We start from the raw sequence: 19,209 nt of genomic DNA, 5'->3' as shown, positions 1-19,209 counted from the left end.
ATTTTTATTTTGTGACAGGTCTTGCTAAGTTGTTTAAGGCTTCACTAAGTTACTGAGGCTGGCCTCCAACTTGTAATCCTCCTGCCTCAGCCTCTGAGTTGCTGGGATTACAGGTGTGTGCAGAGTTGGAGAGGTTTGGAAAGGAAAGAGAAATGACAAAGCTGTGCTTCAGAGATTGCTGTTTTTCCAAATTGGTGTTGTACTCTGCAGATAGTAGTAACCCTGGTTGCATTTCTTAGTTAATGTGTTAAGTAGCTTTGTATTGTTGTGACAAAATGCCTGAGATAATCAACTTAAAAAAAAGAAAGGTTTATTTTGACACACAGATTCAGTAGTTTCATTCCATGGTTGCTGGCTCCCTTGCTTTTCACTTGAGGTGGTATATCATGGTGAGAACTAGCAGAACAAAGCTGCTCACCTCATGTGAGGTTAGGAAGCAAAGAGAGAGGAAGGAGTTGGGCTCTAATGCCCTCTTCAAGAACTGCTTCAAGTGACTTAACTTCCTCTCAAATAGGCCATACCTTTCAATTCCAGCGCTGCCCCCATATCACCATAGGCTGGCAACCAAGCCTTTAACACTTGGGCTTTTGGGGGAAATTATCCACACCATAACAGTTACCCAGTAGAAATGGTAGAAATGAGGAATGCAGTCCAGTGGTAGTGATTGTGACTAAACAGATTCCATCTTTTTTTTTTTTTGGTTTGAGGGATTGAACCATTGAGCCACATCCCCAGCCCTATTTTATATTTGTTAGAGACAGGGTCTCATTGAGTTGCTTAGTGCCTCGCTTTTGCTAAGGTTGGCTTTGAACTCGATCCTTCTGTCTCAGCCTCCCAAGCTATTGGTATTATAGGCGTTTGTCATCATGCCCAGCTCTTTTTTTTTGAGGCAAGATCTCACCACATTGCCTGGGCTGGTTTTAAACTCCTGGGCTCAAGGGATCCTTCTGTCTCAGCCTCCTGAATAGCTAGGACTATAGGCAATGAGTGCTATCATGCCCATCACAAATGCAAACTTTTTTAAAAATATGTTTTTAGTTGTTGATTTTTAAATTTTGTTTATTTATATATGCGGTGTTGAGAATTGAACCCACTGCCTCACACATGCCAGGCAAGTGCACTACTGCTGAGCCACAGCCCCTAGCCGCAAACACTTTATTTATTTATTTATTTTTAAGTTTTCGGCAGGCACAACATCTTTGTTTGTATGTGGTGCTGAGGATCGAACCCGGGCCGCACGCATGCCAGGCGAGCGCGCTACCGCTTGAGCCACATCCCCAGCCCAGCCGCAAACACTTTTAATATATATTAGCAATTAGTTGCAGTTTACTTCTTTCTCAATCTGAAATCTTAGCTTCTACTTAAAAAAATTTTTTTTATTCGTTCTTTTTAGTTATACATCACAGTAGAATGTATTTTGACATACATACAGGGAGTATAATTTCCTGTTTTTGTGATTGTACATGATATGGAGTTATACTGATCGTATATTCATTTATGAACATAGGAATGTTATGTTCGATTTATTTTATTGTCTTTCCCATTCCCATCTCCCCTCCTTTCCCTCCACTCCCCACCCCCATTGTGAGTCAGTATCTGCATATCAGAGAGAACTTTCAGTCTTTGGTGTTTTGGGATTGGCTTATTTCACTTAGCATGATAGTCTCCAGTTCCATCCATTTACTGGCAAATTCCTTAATTTTAATCTTCATGGCTGAGTAATATTCGACTGCATGTATGTACCACATTTTCTTTATCATTTGTCTGTTGAAGGGCACCTAGGTTGGTATCATAGCTTAGCTATTGCCTCCACTTGTTCTTGTATTGTCCAGTAATTTGCCCACAATCACAAAACTAGTAATCCTGTCAATTTGGCTCAAGAGCACACAACCTTTTATTTTTTTTACTTTGAAAATAATATAATTTATAAAAGTTATTTTGTAAATCACATTTGCTTACAAATTTCAGAATGTTAATTATGACAAGTTTCAAAGACTTTTTAAAAAGCTGTTAAAACTGAGTAAATAAGACATTTTCTTAACAGTTGATATTTTGGGCACTAATTATTTTAGAAGGAAGGCTCTTTGTGAGGGCTTGTAGTTCATCATGAAGAGCACACACACCCTTAATGAGCATTTTATACTACCTTCACACCTACAAAATCCTATGTCATACGTCTCTGGATTTTGTTTTTGAAGCTCTATAACATCAAATGCTCAGTACATATATATTTAAATGGTTTCTTATCTTAAAGTGTTTATCTGGACACGAAGAGAGAATTAAAGCTTTATTTAGAAAAATCACCTGCAAATGCCCTTTGAGAAATATTAAGCAATCTTTAGCCATCCTAGGGCTCCTAAAAAGCTATGCTTTTAGTTGTACCATTGTATCAACAGAATAGATATTGGAGTTAAATACTAGCTCCACTGCTTACTAGTTTTGTACAAGTTATTCAACTGCTTTGTGTCTTAGTTTCCTTGTCTGACAAGCGAAAATAATTAAATTACCCACCTCATGGAATTGCAATAAAAATTATATCAAGGAATTCATATCAAATGTTTAGAGTCTGACACATAGTCCACTATTGGATTAGTGATTATTACTTCAAAAGATGGTTTTGCTTCCTACTTGAATAAAAGAAGCAACCTTTTTTTTTTTTGAACTTTGTGTAACTTTCCCATCTTTTACCTACAAACTTATAGACAGTTCTCAGCTATATATAATTAAATCTTTTTCCCTTCACAGAGAGCAGAAAGAGATTGCTGAACGAGGTTGAGACCTTCCTGAAATTTGGATAGTTGTAGCAGTCTGTTCAGTTACTTCATTTTGGTCATACTCAACCTCAGCTCAGAGTGGAGGTGAGTGGTTGGATGAACCTGAGATTGGGGGCCTTTTATCTGACAAGAGGGCTAGATGAATAAGAGGTAAGTAAGATGAAGAGATGAATTGATATATTGTAGGGCCTACATTATAGAAGAAAATGTTAGGGGGGGAAAGGAGAGGAATTATAGTAAAGGTTCAGAAACAGGCTTTCTGTGTAAAGCTTGAGAGTGTTGCTGATTGTGTTGCCTGAATACCTAGCTTGTCCCCCACAGTGGAGTAATAGTCCTTAGAGGTAGGATCACGGCTTGAATTGGTCAAGATCATTATATTTTTTCCAAGAATCCTTTCAGCTCTCCAATATTCACACGTTTGTTTTGGATCTGTTCCTCCCCTTAAATAATCCCAGACAATAACCTAGGGAATTGTGCAGGAATTTAAGAACTGAACATATAAATAGATTTCTCTTTTTAGAATACAGTTGACAACTAGTAATCAACAAAAAAATAAGGAAAAAATTAAAAAAATAGCAATTTATTTCCCAACTCTTTTTCATGTTATTTTTAGAGCATTCTTTTTTTTCAAATAGTTATAATTCCTGGGCAAAAGGGGTGAAATTATTAAAAGATGGATACAATCAGCTGGTGCTAGTGGTGCTGTCAAGTTCTTATATAAGAGGTCTGCTTATTACGTTTTTATACAGGTTAACCAGGATTTAATGAGCATACCATTTGCTTAATTTATAAATTAATTTGGACACTTTTTACACTTCGTTGTCCATTCTGTGTCAATTTTTTGATGAATTAGGTGGCTTAAGGCTATATTAAGCTTTCTCAGCTATGTAGAATGTAGTTAGGCCTTTTGGTTTATCTCAGGGGCAGAGTATACAGTACTTGACAAAATTTGATCTGACAGCTTTATAGTTACATAACCTAGAAGAGAAGTTTAAAAACAACAAAAAGAGGAAGAATTGGGAATTTATCTTGGCAGCGGTATCTAGAGAGAGATCTAGACTTTATACCCTTCCCTTGCCTCTCTAAACTAGGGCAAAACCATCATAAGTCTAATAATTTACATAGTCTTAAGTTCACCAAGATTTAAAGAACCAATTATCCTAAAGAGGTGAAAAGGTCTTTAGGATAATCCTGTCCAGTTGCATCACCTTACCAATGAGAATACAGAAGCCTAAAGAGTAAGGAGGGTAAGTAATTTGACTGCAGTCATAAAGCTAGTTAGTGGCAGAGCAGACCCAGGACCAAGGTCACAGAATTCTAGTTCTAGTGTTCTTTCGAGTAATATGTGAATAGAAGATCTGTTAATAAGATAATTATTAGAATATTTTACAAAAATAAATTTTATATAACCATAACAAAATACAATAATGTTTGATTTTGCATATTGAATAAAAATATTTATATTAGAAAATGTATCTGACTACCTAGGTTCATATTCTTGCTTCACTAGTGGTATGATATGGGTCAACTTTCTTAAACTCTAAAGCTGAATTTCTTCATCAATATAATAGAGCTAATCAAAGTATTTTGTTATGTTAAATGTAAAAATCTCCTTAAAGCGTGGCATATGGACAATTCTCAGTAAATGTTTCCTGATGTTGCTACTGATACATAATCATTTCTAGTTCTTTCAACATTTCTTTAAATTTAATAAAATTTAGCATTGAGAATGACTGGTAAAGAAAATAATGGTGGATATAAGGACAGATTTACCTTTTTTCCTTCTAAAATATTTTAGAAGGTAGGAGGTAGGTGTGTGTGGGGGTGGATTTAGACTTGAAATTAGGGAAATATTTTTTTGTATTAAGAACTTAGGATGGATTTTTTTTTAAGAGGGAAAAAGAGAGAGAGAGAATTTTTTAATATTTATTTTTTAGTTTTCGGTGGACACAACATCTTTGTATGTGGTGCTGATGATCGAACCCGAGCCGCACACATGCTAGGCGAGCGCGCTACTGCTTGAGCCACATCCCCAGCCCGGATTTTTTTTTTTTTTTTTGTACTAGGGATTGAACCTGGGGTACTTTGCCACTGAGCTATACACCTACCCTTGTTTCTTTAAAAATTTTTTGAGTGAATGATCTGTGTCGCTTAGGGACTTGCTAAACTATTGGGGCTGGCCTTGAGCTTGTGATCCTCTTGTTTCAGCCTCCCGAATTGCTGGATTACAGGTGTGCACCACTGTGCCCTGTGATATGGTTGTTTTTATGTATTCATAACTTTTGTTTTTTCCCCCAGTGCTCTTCTGTATGAGAATTGAGGGTATCTAAATTCCAGACTCAAGAAATAAGTTATTTTTCTATCTAAAAACAAGTTATTTTTCTACTTTAAAACCTTAATCTAGGGCTGGGATTATAGCTCAATGCTACTAGCACATGTATGGCATTGATTCAATCCCCAGCACCACATTAAAAATATAAATAAATAAAACAAAGGTATTGTATCCATCTGCAAATAACTAATATATATTAATATATATAATAAACGATTAATCTACAAAGATTTAAGAATGAAGGATAATGAGTTGTGTTTTCACACTTGAGTCACGGTTCACTTACTTTTGACCTGTGGGAAAGTGGAGGGAGAGAGCTGACTTGTGATGAGCAACCCCATAGGGACAGGGCATTGTTTTCTAAAGTGTGCTGTTACTCACATTATGTAGTGGTTTAGGAGGTGTTTATAAATGGTATTTGAGTGACCATTTAAGTTATGATTAGGTCTTTTAATGCCAGTTAGGAAAGTTTATAATATATCAAATTGGTTGTCATAGGTCTTAATATTTAAGGAGCATACAATGTTTCCAAAAAAAGCAAATTGAAACTCTGATACACAGTATCACATAGATGGACCTTGAAAGTGTTATGCCAAGTGAAAAAAGTGTGTCCTTTTCACTTTTTGTATGATTCCACTTGAAAGGTTCTTAGAATAGTCAGATTCATAGAAGCAGGTTATCAGAGGCTAAAGAGAGGGAGGAATGGGAAGTTACTGTTTAATGAGCACAGATTTTCTATGTGAGGTAATAAAAAAGTTCTGGAAATGGATAGTTCACTTACTTTTGGTGGTTGCAAACATTGTGAATGTACTTTCTGTGAATGAATTGAACACTTTAAATTGGCTAAAATGATACATTTTGTTATGTATACTTTACTACAAGGGAGACAGCATTATGATGAGATGTGTATGTGTGTATAGATTATTAAAATAAGTGGTTAAGAAGAATATTAAATAGTGACATAGGCACTTGGCAATAGAAAAAGGTTGAGGTAGTACGGAAATTATCGAAGTTTGGGCAGCACTGGGATAGAGATCAGTGGACTGGGGAGACCTGTAGCCTATGTCTCCAGTCTTCCCCTTGCCATGAACTAGGAAGGTGGGCCTATACATGACTTACATACACCATATTAGTGAGAAGCCAAGACCTCTGAGATTGCTTGGTATCCTGAAGTTCTCTGATTTTTGAGTTATGTCATTGAGTTCTTTATTCAGAATTCCTATTTTACCCATTTCATAGAATTTTGTCCTTTTTAATAAAATTTAAGAAAGAAATGCATATTTAGAACTTTAAATGTGGCATTAGCATTTAATCTCTTAAGAACCATAATATTAAAGCAAAACATGAAAAAGAGAAAAATCATGTAAACTTGTTTGATTGCACTTTTTTTAAAAAAATCTTTGTTTATTAATTTATTTTTTATGTTGTGCTGAGGATGGAACCCGTGCCTCACATATGCTAGGCAAGTGCTCTGCTGCTAAGCTACAGACCCAGCCCCCTTGATTGCACACTTGTTACAGTGGGTCCATCTTGTATTTCTTGCTTAGGCTGCCATATTGTTATTGATTTTTTTTTTAAATTTATTTTTTAGTTTTAGGTGGACACAGTATCTTCATTTTTTATTTTTATGTGTTGCTGAGGATCTAACCCAGTGCCTCATGCAAGCTAGTCGAGCACTCTACCACTAAGCCACAACCCCAGCCCCCCATATTTTTTTTTTAAATATATATTTAGTTGTAGATGGACACAATATTTTTATTTTATTTATTTTTATGTGGTGCTGAGGATTGGACCCAGTGCCTTACGCATGAGAGGCAAGCACTCTACCACTGAGCTACAACCCAAGCCCATGCCATATTGTTTTTATGTGGTGTAATCAACTTTGCTTTTTAGACTTTGGTCTGCAAATATTAATTTACAGTTCACCCTTTAGATTATAATCACTCTTAGCAAATGAAAATCTTAAATGTGTTTAAAATTTAAAAATTTTAAGTAAAATTTTTAATTTTAAACATGTACCTTATTTTGGTAGGTGTTATTCAAGTGAATCTTGTGAATTGTTTTAATATTAATCCTCTTGTGCTTTATGTAGTCAATATCGCATATTAAATGCCTCAGTATTTTACTAGGATATTTGGATCTTTGTTATAAATATTTAGGCAGTTGGATATTTGATATTTGGAATCCCATCTATAAGAGGGGAGAAACACATAATAACATTCTCTTAACTAGGGTCCTAAACAGTGCTTCTTTTTATCTGCTATTGGCCATTTGTTCTGTGTTTATGCTTTCATCTAAAATTTCAGTCAATTGCTGGATCTGACTCTGGAACATAATGTGTTTCCTTAGTTTGCTTTCACATATTGAATTTATTTTATTTATTTTTAACCTTCTTTTTAGTTGTAGATGGACACAATACCTTTATTTTATTTATTTAGTTTTATGTGTGCTGAGGATTGAACCCAGTCAAGACTGAGGTACAACCCCAGCCCCACATGTTGAATTTATGATTCAGATATGAAAGAGTTGCCCAGGCTAACACTTAAGTTTCTTTTACCACGGACCTACTGTTTCATTTTGTGTCCTTTCCGAACTGTAACATCTTACCTTATCCACGCTTCTGCCATGCTCCTGCTCTCTCTTGAAATTCATTGGTGTTTTCCTTTTCCCTCTTCTTAAAATTTGGCTAGAAATCTTGTTTCATAGGGATTTCCACAGTCATTTCATAAATTTTTTTGTTTGTTTCCCCTAAAAGGGAAAATTTAGACATTTACATTTATTAACAGCTGGACTGAATTTGGGTATTTTGACTTTACGTTTTTATATCAAGGTAATTTAGCAAATGGTTTCCAATTTAGTATATTTGCAAATAGTAATGATAATTCCTTCTTCCCTGCTGCCCCACCCTATCCCATTCCATCAATCAGTACTAATTGCTTTCCCTTGTCTGGTTGCATTGGCCAATACCTACATAATGTTCTGTAGTGGCAGGGGGGTCTGTATTTTTCTTAAATTTATAATTTTCTTTATCGTAGTGCAAAAGCCTATAGTGTTTCCTCATAAAACTAAACTATAAAACATTCCAAAATGAAATAAAAGAATAACAGGTTGGTTTTGTGTGTGCATGTTTTTACACATATTTATGAGATATAATTTTCATACAATATTTATCCACTGCACTGTACAATATAATTAATTTTTTAGTACATTTATGGGGTTGATTTTTTAAAAAATATATATTTTAGTAGATGAAAACAGTATTTTTATTTTATTTTTATGTGGTGCTAAGAATTGAACCTAGTACCTCACACATGCTAGGCATGTGCTCTAATAACTGAACTATAACCCCAGCTGTGAGTTTTTTAAAGTAAGTTTGTAGGTTGTGTAACTATCACCACAGTCTAGTTGTGGAGCATTTGCATCATTCCAAAAAGTTTCCATGTGTCCTTTTACATTGACTTATGTTGAGGGGTATATGAGGATATATTTACATGGATATTTTTGTGTGTATCTGCATATTGTATGTTTTATACCTGTGTAAATCATTTATTTTTATCATTTAAGGTAGTGTCCAATAATTTCTCTTTCATTGCCTGCTTTTAGTTAAAAGGAATAACATTAGAAAGTTTTCTTTTTGACATACATGGTTAAGTCATGTGTATCTTGTTATAGTGAAATAGGAGGGTTTTGTTACAATAAAATGTGGCAGTATTACAATAGAATTTGTAAAGGAAAGTCGAATTTTATATTCTGAAATGTGTTGTTCCATGTTATTTGTTAAAGAGGATGGCATTCCCTGTGGATTTACTGAATAATTGCAGTCATGAGGAATTGGAAAATGCTGCTGAAGATTACATGTCAGATTTAAGGTGTGGGGACCCTGAAAATCCAGAGTATTTTTCTTTTCTCAATATTACGGTAAGGCATTTTGCAGTGATTTTTTTTTTAAATCAGTCTTTTCAGTCCAGTTTTTACATGAACTCAATATCCTTTTTAAAAAGATCATTTAAGAGTTTTAACCATTCAGTTTTGTCCAGTAAAATGTATTAATATTGGTTGATTAATAGAGCATCATGATCAATTTTGGCTTTTTTTTTTTTTTCCTTTGATACTAGACACTGAACCCAGGAGTGCCCAGCCACTGAGCTACATCTCCAGCCTTTTTATATTTTATTTTGAAACAGGGTGTTGCTAAGTTGTTTAAAGCCTCACTTAGTTCCTGAGGCTTGCCTCAAACTTGGGATTCTTCCACCTTAGCCCTCCTAAATTGCTGGGATTACAGGTATACACTACTCAAGTCCAGTGATGATCAGTTTTTTTGGTACCGGGGATTAAATCTTTGGGTGCTTAACCACTGAGCCAGAACCCCAGCCCTTTTTTTATGTTTTATTTAGTGACAGGGTCTTGCTGAGTTGCTTAGTGCCTCATTAAGTTGACGAGGCTGGCTTTAACTTGGGATCCTCCTGCCTCAGCCTCCCTAGCCATTGGGATTACAGGTATGCGCCACTGTGCCTGGCTATGATCAGTTTTTAAAAGACAAAATCCTCAGGTTTTCACAGGTTATTGCTTAATGTTTTTCTTTTGATCTTTAAAATCAATTGTAAGAAGTTTATCAATTTTGCTTAGACTGGTTATCATATTGGAGCTGACTCAATTAAATTTACTTTAGATTTAGAATTTGTGAGTTTAGACATTTGTTTATAATTAAAAGAATCAGCAAAGTCAGCAGTGGTGATAAATACCTGTAATTCTAGTGAATAAGGAGGCTGAGGCAAGAGATCACAAGTCCAAGGCCAGCATTAGTAGAAGAGTGAGAGACCCTGTCTCAAAGTTGTAGATAAAATTCCCAGTACAATAAAACAAAAGAAGACTGAAAAAAAAAAAATCAGGAAAATACTACATTACATTATTGTGTAATGAATCTTTTCTTCCTCTTTTGAAAAATAGTAAAATCAGATTTTCTTGTCAGTAAGCCATGGTACATTATGACACAAAGATCATTAGACTTTGAATCATTTGAATTCCATTGTGAACTGAGGTAAGCAGATTCCTTTAATCTCTGCACCCCAGTTTTTCCTTCTGGAAATAATGTTGATTTAAAGGATTTGTAATTCTTCCCTACCATCATAATGATCAACATTGAGATATTGACTTTAAGTGAAGAATTAGTGTTAGATTAATGCAAACAGAAAAAATGTAATTATATGTAACTTGCTGAAAAATGAATTACCAAACTGGTTTATTTTACTAGAAAATGAAATGTATCCCCCTGATGTAGTCTATTTTAAATAAAGATAATAAATTATCTTTATTTAATTATCTTGATTTTCAGTGACTTTTGGGGGCCTGTTGTATATGGCTTTTGTTTTTATTCAGTGATATGACTAGAGCCTAGTAATATTTATTGAAATATTTGTTTTTATTCCCCCAAGACAATATAATTCTTTCAAAAGCTATTGATTTTACTTTTTTTTTTTAAATAAGAAACTAGGAGGGGCTGGGACTGTGACCCAGTGGTAGAGCGCTCGCCTAGCATGCATGAGGCACTGGGTTCGATCCTCAGCACTACATAAATGTAAAATAAAGATATTGTGTCCACTTAAAACTAAAAAAATAATGTTAAAAAAAATAAGAGACTAGGAATATTGTCTTCTGTCAAATGAAATTATATAATTAAAATTAATATAAGAAAAGTTTGATACTTTGATAAACACTTTGGTGTTTTTGTCATGTATTTTCCTAACAGACTTTAAAAAAAATTCTTTTCAGTTATACATGACAGTAAAAGATATTTTAATGAGTTATACATACATGGAATACAACTTCCCATTTTTCTGGTTGTGCATCTTGTGGAATTACATTGGTTAACAAACTCTTCACTAATCTTCTCTCAATTGTCATTTCAGATACCTATTAGCCTGTCAAACGTAGGCTTTGTACCTCTTTATGGTGGAAATCAGACCCAGAAAATTCTTGCTCTTTTTGCACCTGAAGATTCACTCACAGGTCACTCTTTTGCTTCATTTTTGTAAATCGAGGAGTTTTTCAACAAACTATTAGAAATTTATAAATATGATAGTGTCATGAAGGAATTTGTTTTTGAAAACTTGTTTCAAATTTTAATTTTAGAAAAATGTAACTCTTAATTTCTTATAATTAAATAAGTGTTTAATGGATGAAATAAAATAAATGGCATAAATTCGACTGTATTATGTTATAAAGTAGAATGTATGGGTCTATTTAAGAGTATAAACCTTATCAGATAATAATATTATAGACTTTAACACTTAAAATTTAAATGTTCATGATTGTTTATTCTGTTTTAGCTGTGGCACTTTACCTTGCTGATCAGTGGTGGGCTATTGATGATATTGTGAAAACATCTCTCCCTTCTAGAGAGGGTCTTAAGCAGGTAATGATCCTGTAAATCAATATTTTCTATAAACAGTGCTTGTTTTTGAAGTTATGGAACTCTTTCCCATTTTAATATAATCTGGTTATATTAAGACCTTAGAGTTTTATTTTATGATCAAACCAGCACTCAGGTTGGGTTTCTTCTATTTTATGTGATTCTGAAAATTTCTGTGAATTGGGTTAGGGAGACTGAATACCTGTGGGTTAGTTGAGCTGTGGCATTCTTTATCCACTTTAGCTTCTGATTTTCTTATTTGGAAGAGGAAAGCCTAATTCTTTTCGTGTGGTTACTTAACTTCTCTGCCTCTAGGAGACACTGACCAGGAAACTTGTTCTATTAGTTGGGCCTCCTCTAGTGACCTGTTTCGGGTTCTGAACAGTGGAGTAACCAGGCTCTGGTGAGAACAAGCTTCAAAAGCCTCTGTGGGGTGTGGAGTATAGGCCAGCCAGAAGCCATCCACTGCAGTGTTTGTTACAGAAGGAACCCTGGCTTGCATGCTGGTGTTGAAAAGATTTAAGAGACATTTCAGGTACTATGGTTTTTAGAAGATAACTAGGGCAGGAGGGGAAAGTCCACAGACACCAGTTGTAAAATATTTGAGGAATCAAGGTCAAAGATTGTAGACATGTTTGGTGGCTGGAAGAGTGCCATTTACAATGAAAGAGAATAGGCCCCTTCACTGGCTAAGGTACATCAGACCCTTCTTACTTAAGGAGAATACTGACTTTATAGGTAAGCACTACTATTCAATAATAGGTACAGAGATCCTTGTTAATTATGCCTAAGAGGAAGAGAGTTTTGCTGAGAGGAATGAAGTTAACATATACAAATATGTATCCTGATAATTCATCCTTTAGAAGGTTTTTAGGATAGGCCAAGTGTCTAAAAACTTGTCAAATCTGGAAGGTGTCAGCTGTTTCTGTTTACTTTTGTGGGATCATTGGACTATTCAGAAGAAACAAGGAAAGCATGAAAGCATGTCAAGAAACTTCAAAATCTGGGAAAAGAAAGCAAGAATCTTGCAGGTTACTGAGGTGTTCTCATTTCTTCCTTTTGGGTTTAAAAGTTGTTTTTTTTTTCTTTTCAATATTGGGGATTGAACCCAGGGGTACAGTACTACTTTACTACATTCCCAGCCCTTTTTATTTATTTATTTAGAATTTTGAGATAAGGTCTTTCGAAGTTGCCTGGGCTAGCCTTGAACTTGTGACCCTCCTGCCTTGGCATCCTGCTTAGCTGGGATCATAGACATGCACCGCTGCATCTGGCTTGAGATTACAGCTTTGAAAGTGATCACGCTTGTGATTGTAGGAGGAGTATAATACAGTCAGCATTTATCCTTTTGGATATTAATTTTTGAATTTGCCTTGAAATTTCAGTGCAATAGGCACCTCTCACAAAAGCTGGGAGAATGTGTATACCTGGGCATCTGCCAGTCTGATAAAGAACTTTGAACCAAAAATGAAGGGAAGGAGGGAATTCATAACCTGCATAAAGCCATCAGATGGAAGGAGTAGATAGTAATAGAGGAGAATAATTTCTTCTCAGGAATAGCCCTGATAGATAGAGGAAATGTACATGTTAAGAAAGGTGTATAAAAACTTGACTGAAGTTTGACATATTATACAGGAATGTTAAAGGCTGGAGAAGGGGAAATCTTACGCAGACCATGTAGCCTCTCCTACACAAGTAAAGAAACTATGAAACCTTCAGGTATGAATTGGATTCCTACAGTAGGTTTCCTCTAACCTAATTACTTTATGACAGCATTATCTTTTGAGAAAGTAGGAACATGAGTGAAGTAGCACTGCTGCTGTTGCCAAATCCTGACCACTTTGGAAAAATAGGTTGGTAAAGTCACAGGAGGGCATAATCGTTGTTTTTAATGAACTCATGACCTCAAGTAAATGGCTTTACTTGAAAACTAGGAACCTCATTTCCCTCTGTCTCATATATTGTGGTAAAATTAAATGGGATAATAAAGATCATAACTCTGTTCCTAAAACTAAGTGCTCATTTATATGAAAAGGAAGTCTTCGGTTACATACTGCAAAAGTTTGTCCCTTTTTCTCTCCTGGTCACCATTGCTGGGAGGAAGACATAGGTGGCATACTTATCAATTCTGCCTGTCACAGCACCTGATAGGGGATCTAACCTTTGAAAGGTAGCATTAAGAAACACAGAGAAGGAGCTAACATGATGAAATTAAACATGAAAATATGTAAAGAAATACTTTAGTTTTAAAAAAATAAGCTATATATACACACCATGAATACCAGATTGAAACAGCAGCTCATGTGAAAAAGACTTTGGCTTTAGTTAATTAGTAAAATGAAGCTAGCAGAAACCTTAAATCCTATTGCCTCATTGGCATCTTCAGTATTTATTTCTACAGTTCCTGTGTGCCAAACATGAAGAGAGATTTAGGGATATGGAGCACTTCCAAGAGAGGACTAGAATGGCAGAAGTACCACACATTGTATTAGATTAGCTTTTTCCTTTAGTTGTTCCATTGCGTAGTTTTGGTGTGAAATTTAGGGGAATATCATGGCCATCTTTAAATATTGGTGGTCTGTATGGCTGCAGAATAACAAAGTATAGTCTTTGGGAGCTAGATTTCAGCTTAGTATGGGAAAGAATTTTGATCAGAGCTGGGCAAGGAAAGAACAGGTTGCTGACTATGTTAGTGTTAGTCAATGCTGTCATTTCTTGTTGTTTGTTATGGGAGCTCTCCTGCCAGGGATATTTTTGAAAGTAGTGTGTGTATATGGTTAATCCTTTCTTCTCTTCAATTGACTAATCAGAGGATGAACTTGTTCTTATTTAAGGAGACTTAAGGGAAAATAGACTTTATGTAGAGAACTCTTTTGTTTTTAGCATGAAGTTCTATGAGGGGTGGTGAGAAACTGACTCCTTTATGTTAGAAGGTTGTTGGTATTATTGGGATACCTGTGACCATGTGGTCCTGTGTGTATGAGGTGAGGCTGTTTCCATTCTGTCTTTGCCCCAAGAATGTTTCACTGGACGTTTTTGGTGTTAATGTCCTCACTCATCTGGTCTAGGAGAGGGACATGGGGAGTGGTATGGAATATTCTTACAGTTACAGTAAGAAGAACTGTTAAATGAACATTCACCTGGAAAAGGTGGGACAGATGTCTTTCCCAAGGGCTTAATTATGGCTTCCTTCATCAAATGAGGTAATTGTTCTTAAAATCTTTAGGGAATAACACTCCCCCCCCCTTTTTTTTCCCTTTTTCCTCATTTTATGTGGAGGATGGAATGGGGTAAAAGGGTTGAAGCAGGATATATTGGGGGAGGGGGCTGCAGTTAGGGCTGGGAGACCGTGGATCTGCGTGGCTGGAAGCATAAAGACAACACTGAGCCCTGAAAGAGATGCTGGGTGTTTGGTGTGTTGGGAACCTGTTTTGCCTGTTTTAGAATTTGCTAAGAGGCTGTATTCCATGCATAAAATGTGTTTATGAAAATAGATTGTCTCATCTCTGTGATATAAAATGTTTTATAAATTATTTTAAATGTATTTGAGGTGCTCTGGATACCAGTGTGAGATGTGGGAGCAGGAGCAAGGTGACTAGCCGTACTAATGGCTGCATATTGTAACTGCTGTGCCTGCTGTTTGACTTTCTTTGTAGGTGAGCACTCTTGGGGAGAGAGTGGTTCTATATGTTCTGAATCGAATTATTTATAGAAAACAGGAAATGGAGAGAAATGAGATCCCATTCCTGTGTCATAGCAGTACTGATTATGCTAAGATTCTGTGGAAGAAAGGAGAGGCCATTGGGTTTTATTCAGTTAAGCCTACAGGTGAGTCTTTATAAGTTATTTAAATGTATATAATGGAAATCTCCATTTTAGAACCCTACTGTGTCAGTACTGTTAAATTAGTTTCTACAGTGTGAATTGAGGTGATTTTATTTAGTATTTATTTCTTGGGAGTGCTTTGATTCTACTATCCCATGAAAGTGAAAGTTATTGGGAAAGTCTTTTGGAAAAATAAATAAATAAAAATAAACATTTGGTAAAGGAGGGACAGTTTTTCCACATACACAGAGAAAGGGGTGTAGTTGAGCCTCAAATTTTTCTTTCTTACCCTTGCACTTCCTTTCTTTCACAGGTGGTTTTTTACTTTGATTTCTGCTGCTGTGACTATTACTGGCTCCTTCTAAAACCCCTGGGACCTAACTAAATGCATTGTTCATTTCTGCTTAGAATGATTCATTCAGTCTGACATATTACTGAACACCCTAATTGTCAAGAGAAACATAGGGTTTTAAAATATATAGAGGATATAAACAGCTTCAAAGTTGTCAGTCTCCTAAAACCCAGCTCTTCCCTGCTATTGAAAGCCTAGTGTGGCTTCACACTTGTTCATTCAGTTCCCTCCAGCCCCTGAGCAGGAAGGTTGAGTCTGTTTCCTCTATGTGCATGTACACCCATGCTTTCTTACCTCCAAGTCACCCAGTCTGCCTTGTTCTGTCTGCACCTTGATCAAAAGACTGTTTGCAGAGATCAGTTGTTAGTTTCTTTCTTTTTTTCATTACCAATATTCCAAATAGAGCTCTTCTGGTCAGATCCAGTCTAAAGATCATACTGAATTAACTGCTGAGTTGAAGGACAGTTGTGACTAATACCTTAATCCCATAATCACTACACATGTGTGACTAGAGTTAACATTTAAAGCAAGGCCACTTTTTTCCAATAATAAACTATTGTGATTATAATTTTAAATGTTCTTTGCTTTATAGTAAATACTTTGAGTCTCTTTTATATGTTATATTATTCTTGTGTACCTTTGAAATAAAACCAAGGATTTGTGGAACTTCAAAATAATATTGAGTATGCACGAGGAAACAAGAATGTTGAATGGAAGTATAGTGCTCTTTTGGATAAAAGGCATCGGTTTAAATGTTTTAATAGTTAGAGTTGAGGTGTCATTTAATTGCTTTATGTTTTATTTTATGTGAGGTAATTCCTATGGGAATTGGAGGTTTTTTTTTTTTTTTTTCCTCCTTTGCCCCTAATAGTGGCTCTAGGAGTTTCCTACCTGAAATCAGCTAATAGACATTTGGAACACAGATTAGTTTATACCCTTTTTTATTGAGAACTTGCTTTCTATGCAAAACACACAATTAACTAGTATTTCTGATCAGTATTTGACTCCAGAAGTGTGTTTCTCTTTGTTTCATGTGAATATTGGGCTCCTTCTCTTTTGGGATCTGACTTCTGTTCCATGTTATGATAGTTTACTCCATTTTATATCCTGGAGCTTCCAAGCATTTTCCATGCTTTCTTCCAATTGCCTTATATTCTTAGTTTTGTCTCTCTGGACCAGGTAACAATAGAATTAGGTATGCTTGTATTAGTCTTTGAATCATTTTCCTAAGACTGATTTGTTTTCTATTTGTTGCCAAATGTACATTGTATTCATTAAGTCATATACTACTGGTACAAAGGAAAGTAACAACGAGATTCCCCTCCTTAAATAGACAACTAAAATGACTTTCTAAAAGATAACCTAAGTCAGGCGTGGTGGCACATGCCTGTAATCCCAGTGACTCAGGAGGCCGAGACGGGGGATCGAGTGTTCAAACCCAGTGTCCGCAACTTAGCAAGGCCATAAGCAACTCAACAAAACCCTGTCTCTAATAAAATATAAAAAAAGATGTGGATCATTGGTTAAGAAATTGTCTTTTTATAAAAATCAAGATTTAACATGTAGAACACTTGATTAGTTTCCAATAGATTTTGGGTTTAGTTGTATTGCTGCTATTTTGTAAGTTGTTATAGTCTATTTGCCTTTCAGTTTTATCCTTTAAGATATCTGGATTGACCAGGCTCTGAAGTTCTTTGAATCTGCAGTTAGAAGTTGGAATATCTATGGGCAGAAATCCATGGACTCAGGGCTGCCTTTAAATGAAAAAGCTGAATTTAAAAGAAATATAGTTCAGACCTTAAAGTTGAAAGACTGTGTTGGGAAAGGGTGAGTTATTTCCTGTAGTCTTGTGAAGAGAAGGCTCATCAAGAATAAATGAAGAGCTGGGCATGGTGGTGCACGCCTATAATCCCAGCTTCAGGAGGCTGAGACAGGAGGATCTCAAGTTCAAAAGCCAATCCCAGCAAAAGCAAGGTGCTAAGCAACTCAGTGAGACTGTGTCTCTAAATAAAATACAAAATAAGGCTGGCGATGTGGCTCAGTGGCTGAGTGCTCCTGAGTGCAATCCCTGGTTACCTGTGCCCCCCCGCGCCCCCCCCCCCCCCCCCAAAAAAAAAAAAAAAAGGAAATGAAGAGTGTTTCATCATCTAAGCTCCAGGGCTTGACTGTGAGGCCATTCTAGGGTGAAGGTTACTTCTCAGTGGGCAAAGTTATGAGAACAGCCTTAAAGCTTTTCACCTACTCAGATTAACATTTAGAGTCAAGTGCTTTCTTTAACTCATTTCATTTTCTTATATTTTATTCTCAGTAGTTAAAACTCAGAAGTTAGGGCATTCTCTTGGTTTTACTTCCTATATGTAGACTGACCAAAGTCTAGATTCCCAGACATTAAAGAAGTAAAATAGGTCTGTAGTGGGAACCCAGTCTGTGTCAAACTGGGATATATACATTGTTTTTTGAGTAACATTTCCATGGCTAAGTTAATTATTAAGCCTAATAATAAGCAGCAGTTTTTCATGTACTTTACATAATCTTCTATGTCCATTGGCACAGCCCTTACAGACCACTTGGATAGTATTTGTTTTCTTTCTGTATCTGTCATTATTACTTATTGGGATAGATCACATCTTCACAGCGTCTATAGTTATCAGTGCCCTCTGTTAAGTTTGGTTTTGATTATGCTTGTCTTGTTTTTAAGCCTCTAACAACAGATCATGAATAGCAATAAAAGGTATTTATCGAGCTCTGGACTAGGCACTTGGGAATTAATTTCTTTCATAGCTGCACTATAGCATACATCCACATCACAAAGGAATTCTTTTTCTCTTCTCATGCTATCTTGTGGGAGGGGTTCTTATCTTGGTAAATGAAATTATTTAATTTTTATAATATTGTGCTTTTACCTTTTTTCAAAGGGCCCAATACATACCAAGTTGCTCCAGCATTTACCATGGTATTAGAATACTCATAGTGCTTTCTCCTCAGAGATTAATCATCAGACCATCTTCATTTTCTTTCTTAATGGCTGACAGTGTGTCTTTGGAAATTCTAAAAGGACCAATTCCTCTTTCTTTCTGGTTATCAGCAATAGATTTTAATATGTAGTTTACTCTGGTTTTACTGCAGGGTCTCTCGTGTGCCCTTTAGAGTGCTCTGAATAAAGTTACTGTGATGTAAAAGCTACAGTGCCATAGACTCCCATCATCATCTTAATGATTGTGAATTTTTTAAAAGCACATGTTCTGTTTCCTTACCTTCCAGTTTCCAGAGCAAATTCAAAACAGGCGGGCATTTATTTCAGTGTTAAATCCAACACCGCTGATTTCTTTTGTCTTAGAATAGGTGTTTATAGGGGTTTCTTCATGAAGTTTAGTAATCTTACTTTGAAAGTTTAATTTTAAACCATGTGTTATCAAAGTAAGCATATTTGCAATTTATCATATTAAAACTTACATTATATTTTAAAATCCTAAATTCTTAGAAACCTTATTTTCCCACTAACACCAGTCTAGCTATA

At 35.6% G+C, this 19,209-nt stretch overlaps 1 protein-coding gene across 1 annotated transcript in view; it reads left to right on the top strand.

Annotated features, from left to right (window-relative positions):
• The first annotated feature begins 8,892 nt into the window (after positions 1-8,892).
• Positions 8,893-19,209, top strand: part of Fam169a (family with sequence similarity 169 member A) — a 46,771-nt gene continuing 36,454 nt past the window's right edge. The window contains exons 1-4 of the mRNA XM_027927642.3: positions 8,893-9,024; positions 11,013-11,112; positions 11,433-11,518; positions 15,172-15,343. Of these exons, the coding sequence (XP_027783443.2) occupies positions 8,893-9,024; positions 11,013-11,112; positions 11,433-11,518; positions 15,172-15,343 (490 nt within the window). The remainder of the gene's footprint in view (positions 9,025-11,012; positions 11,113-11,432; positions 11,519-15,171; positions 15,344-19,209) is intronic.

Source organism: Marmota flaviventris, chromosome 5 (assembly GCF_047511675.1).
Source record: "Marmota flaviventris isolate mMarFla1 chromosome 5, mMarFla1.hap1, whole genome shotgun sequence".
Classification (NCBI taxonomy): Eukaryota; Metazoa; Chordata; class Mammalia; order Rodentia; family Sciuridae; genus Marmota; species Marmota flaviventris.
Note: the sequence above shows the minus strand (reverse complement) of the source record. Positions and strands in the feature narration are given on the sequence as shown.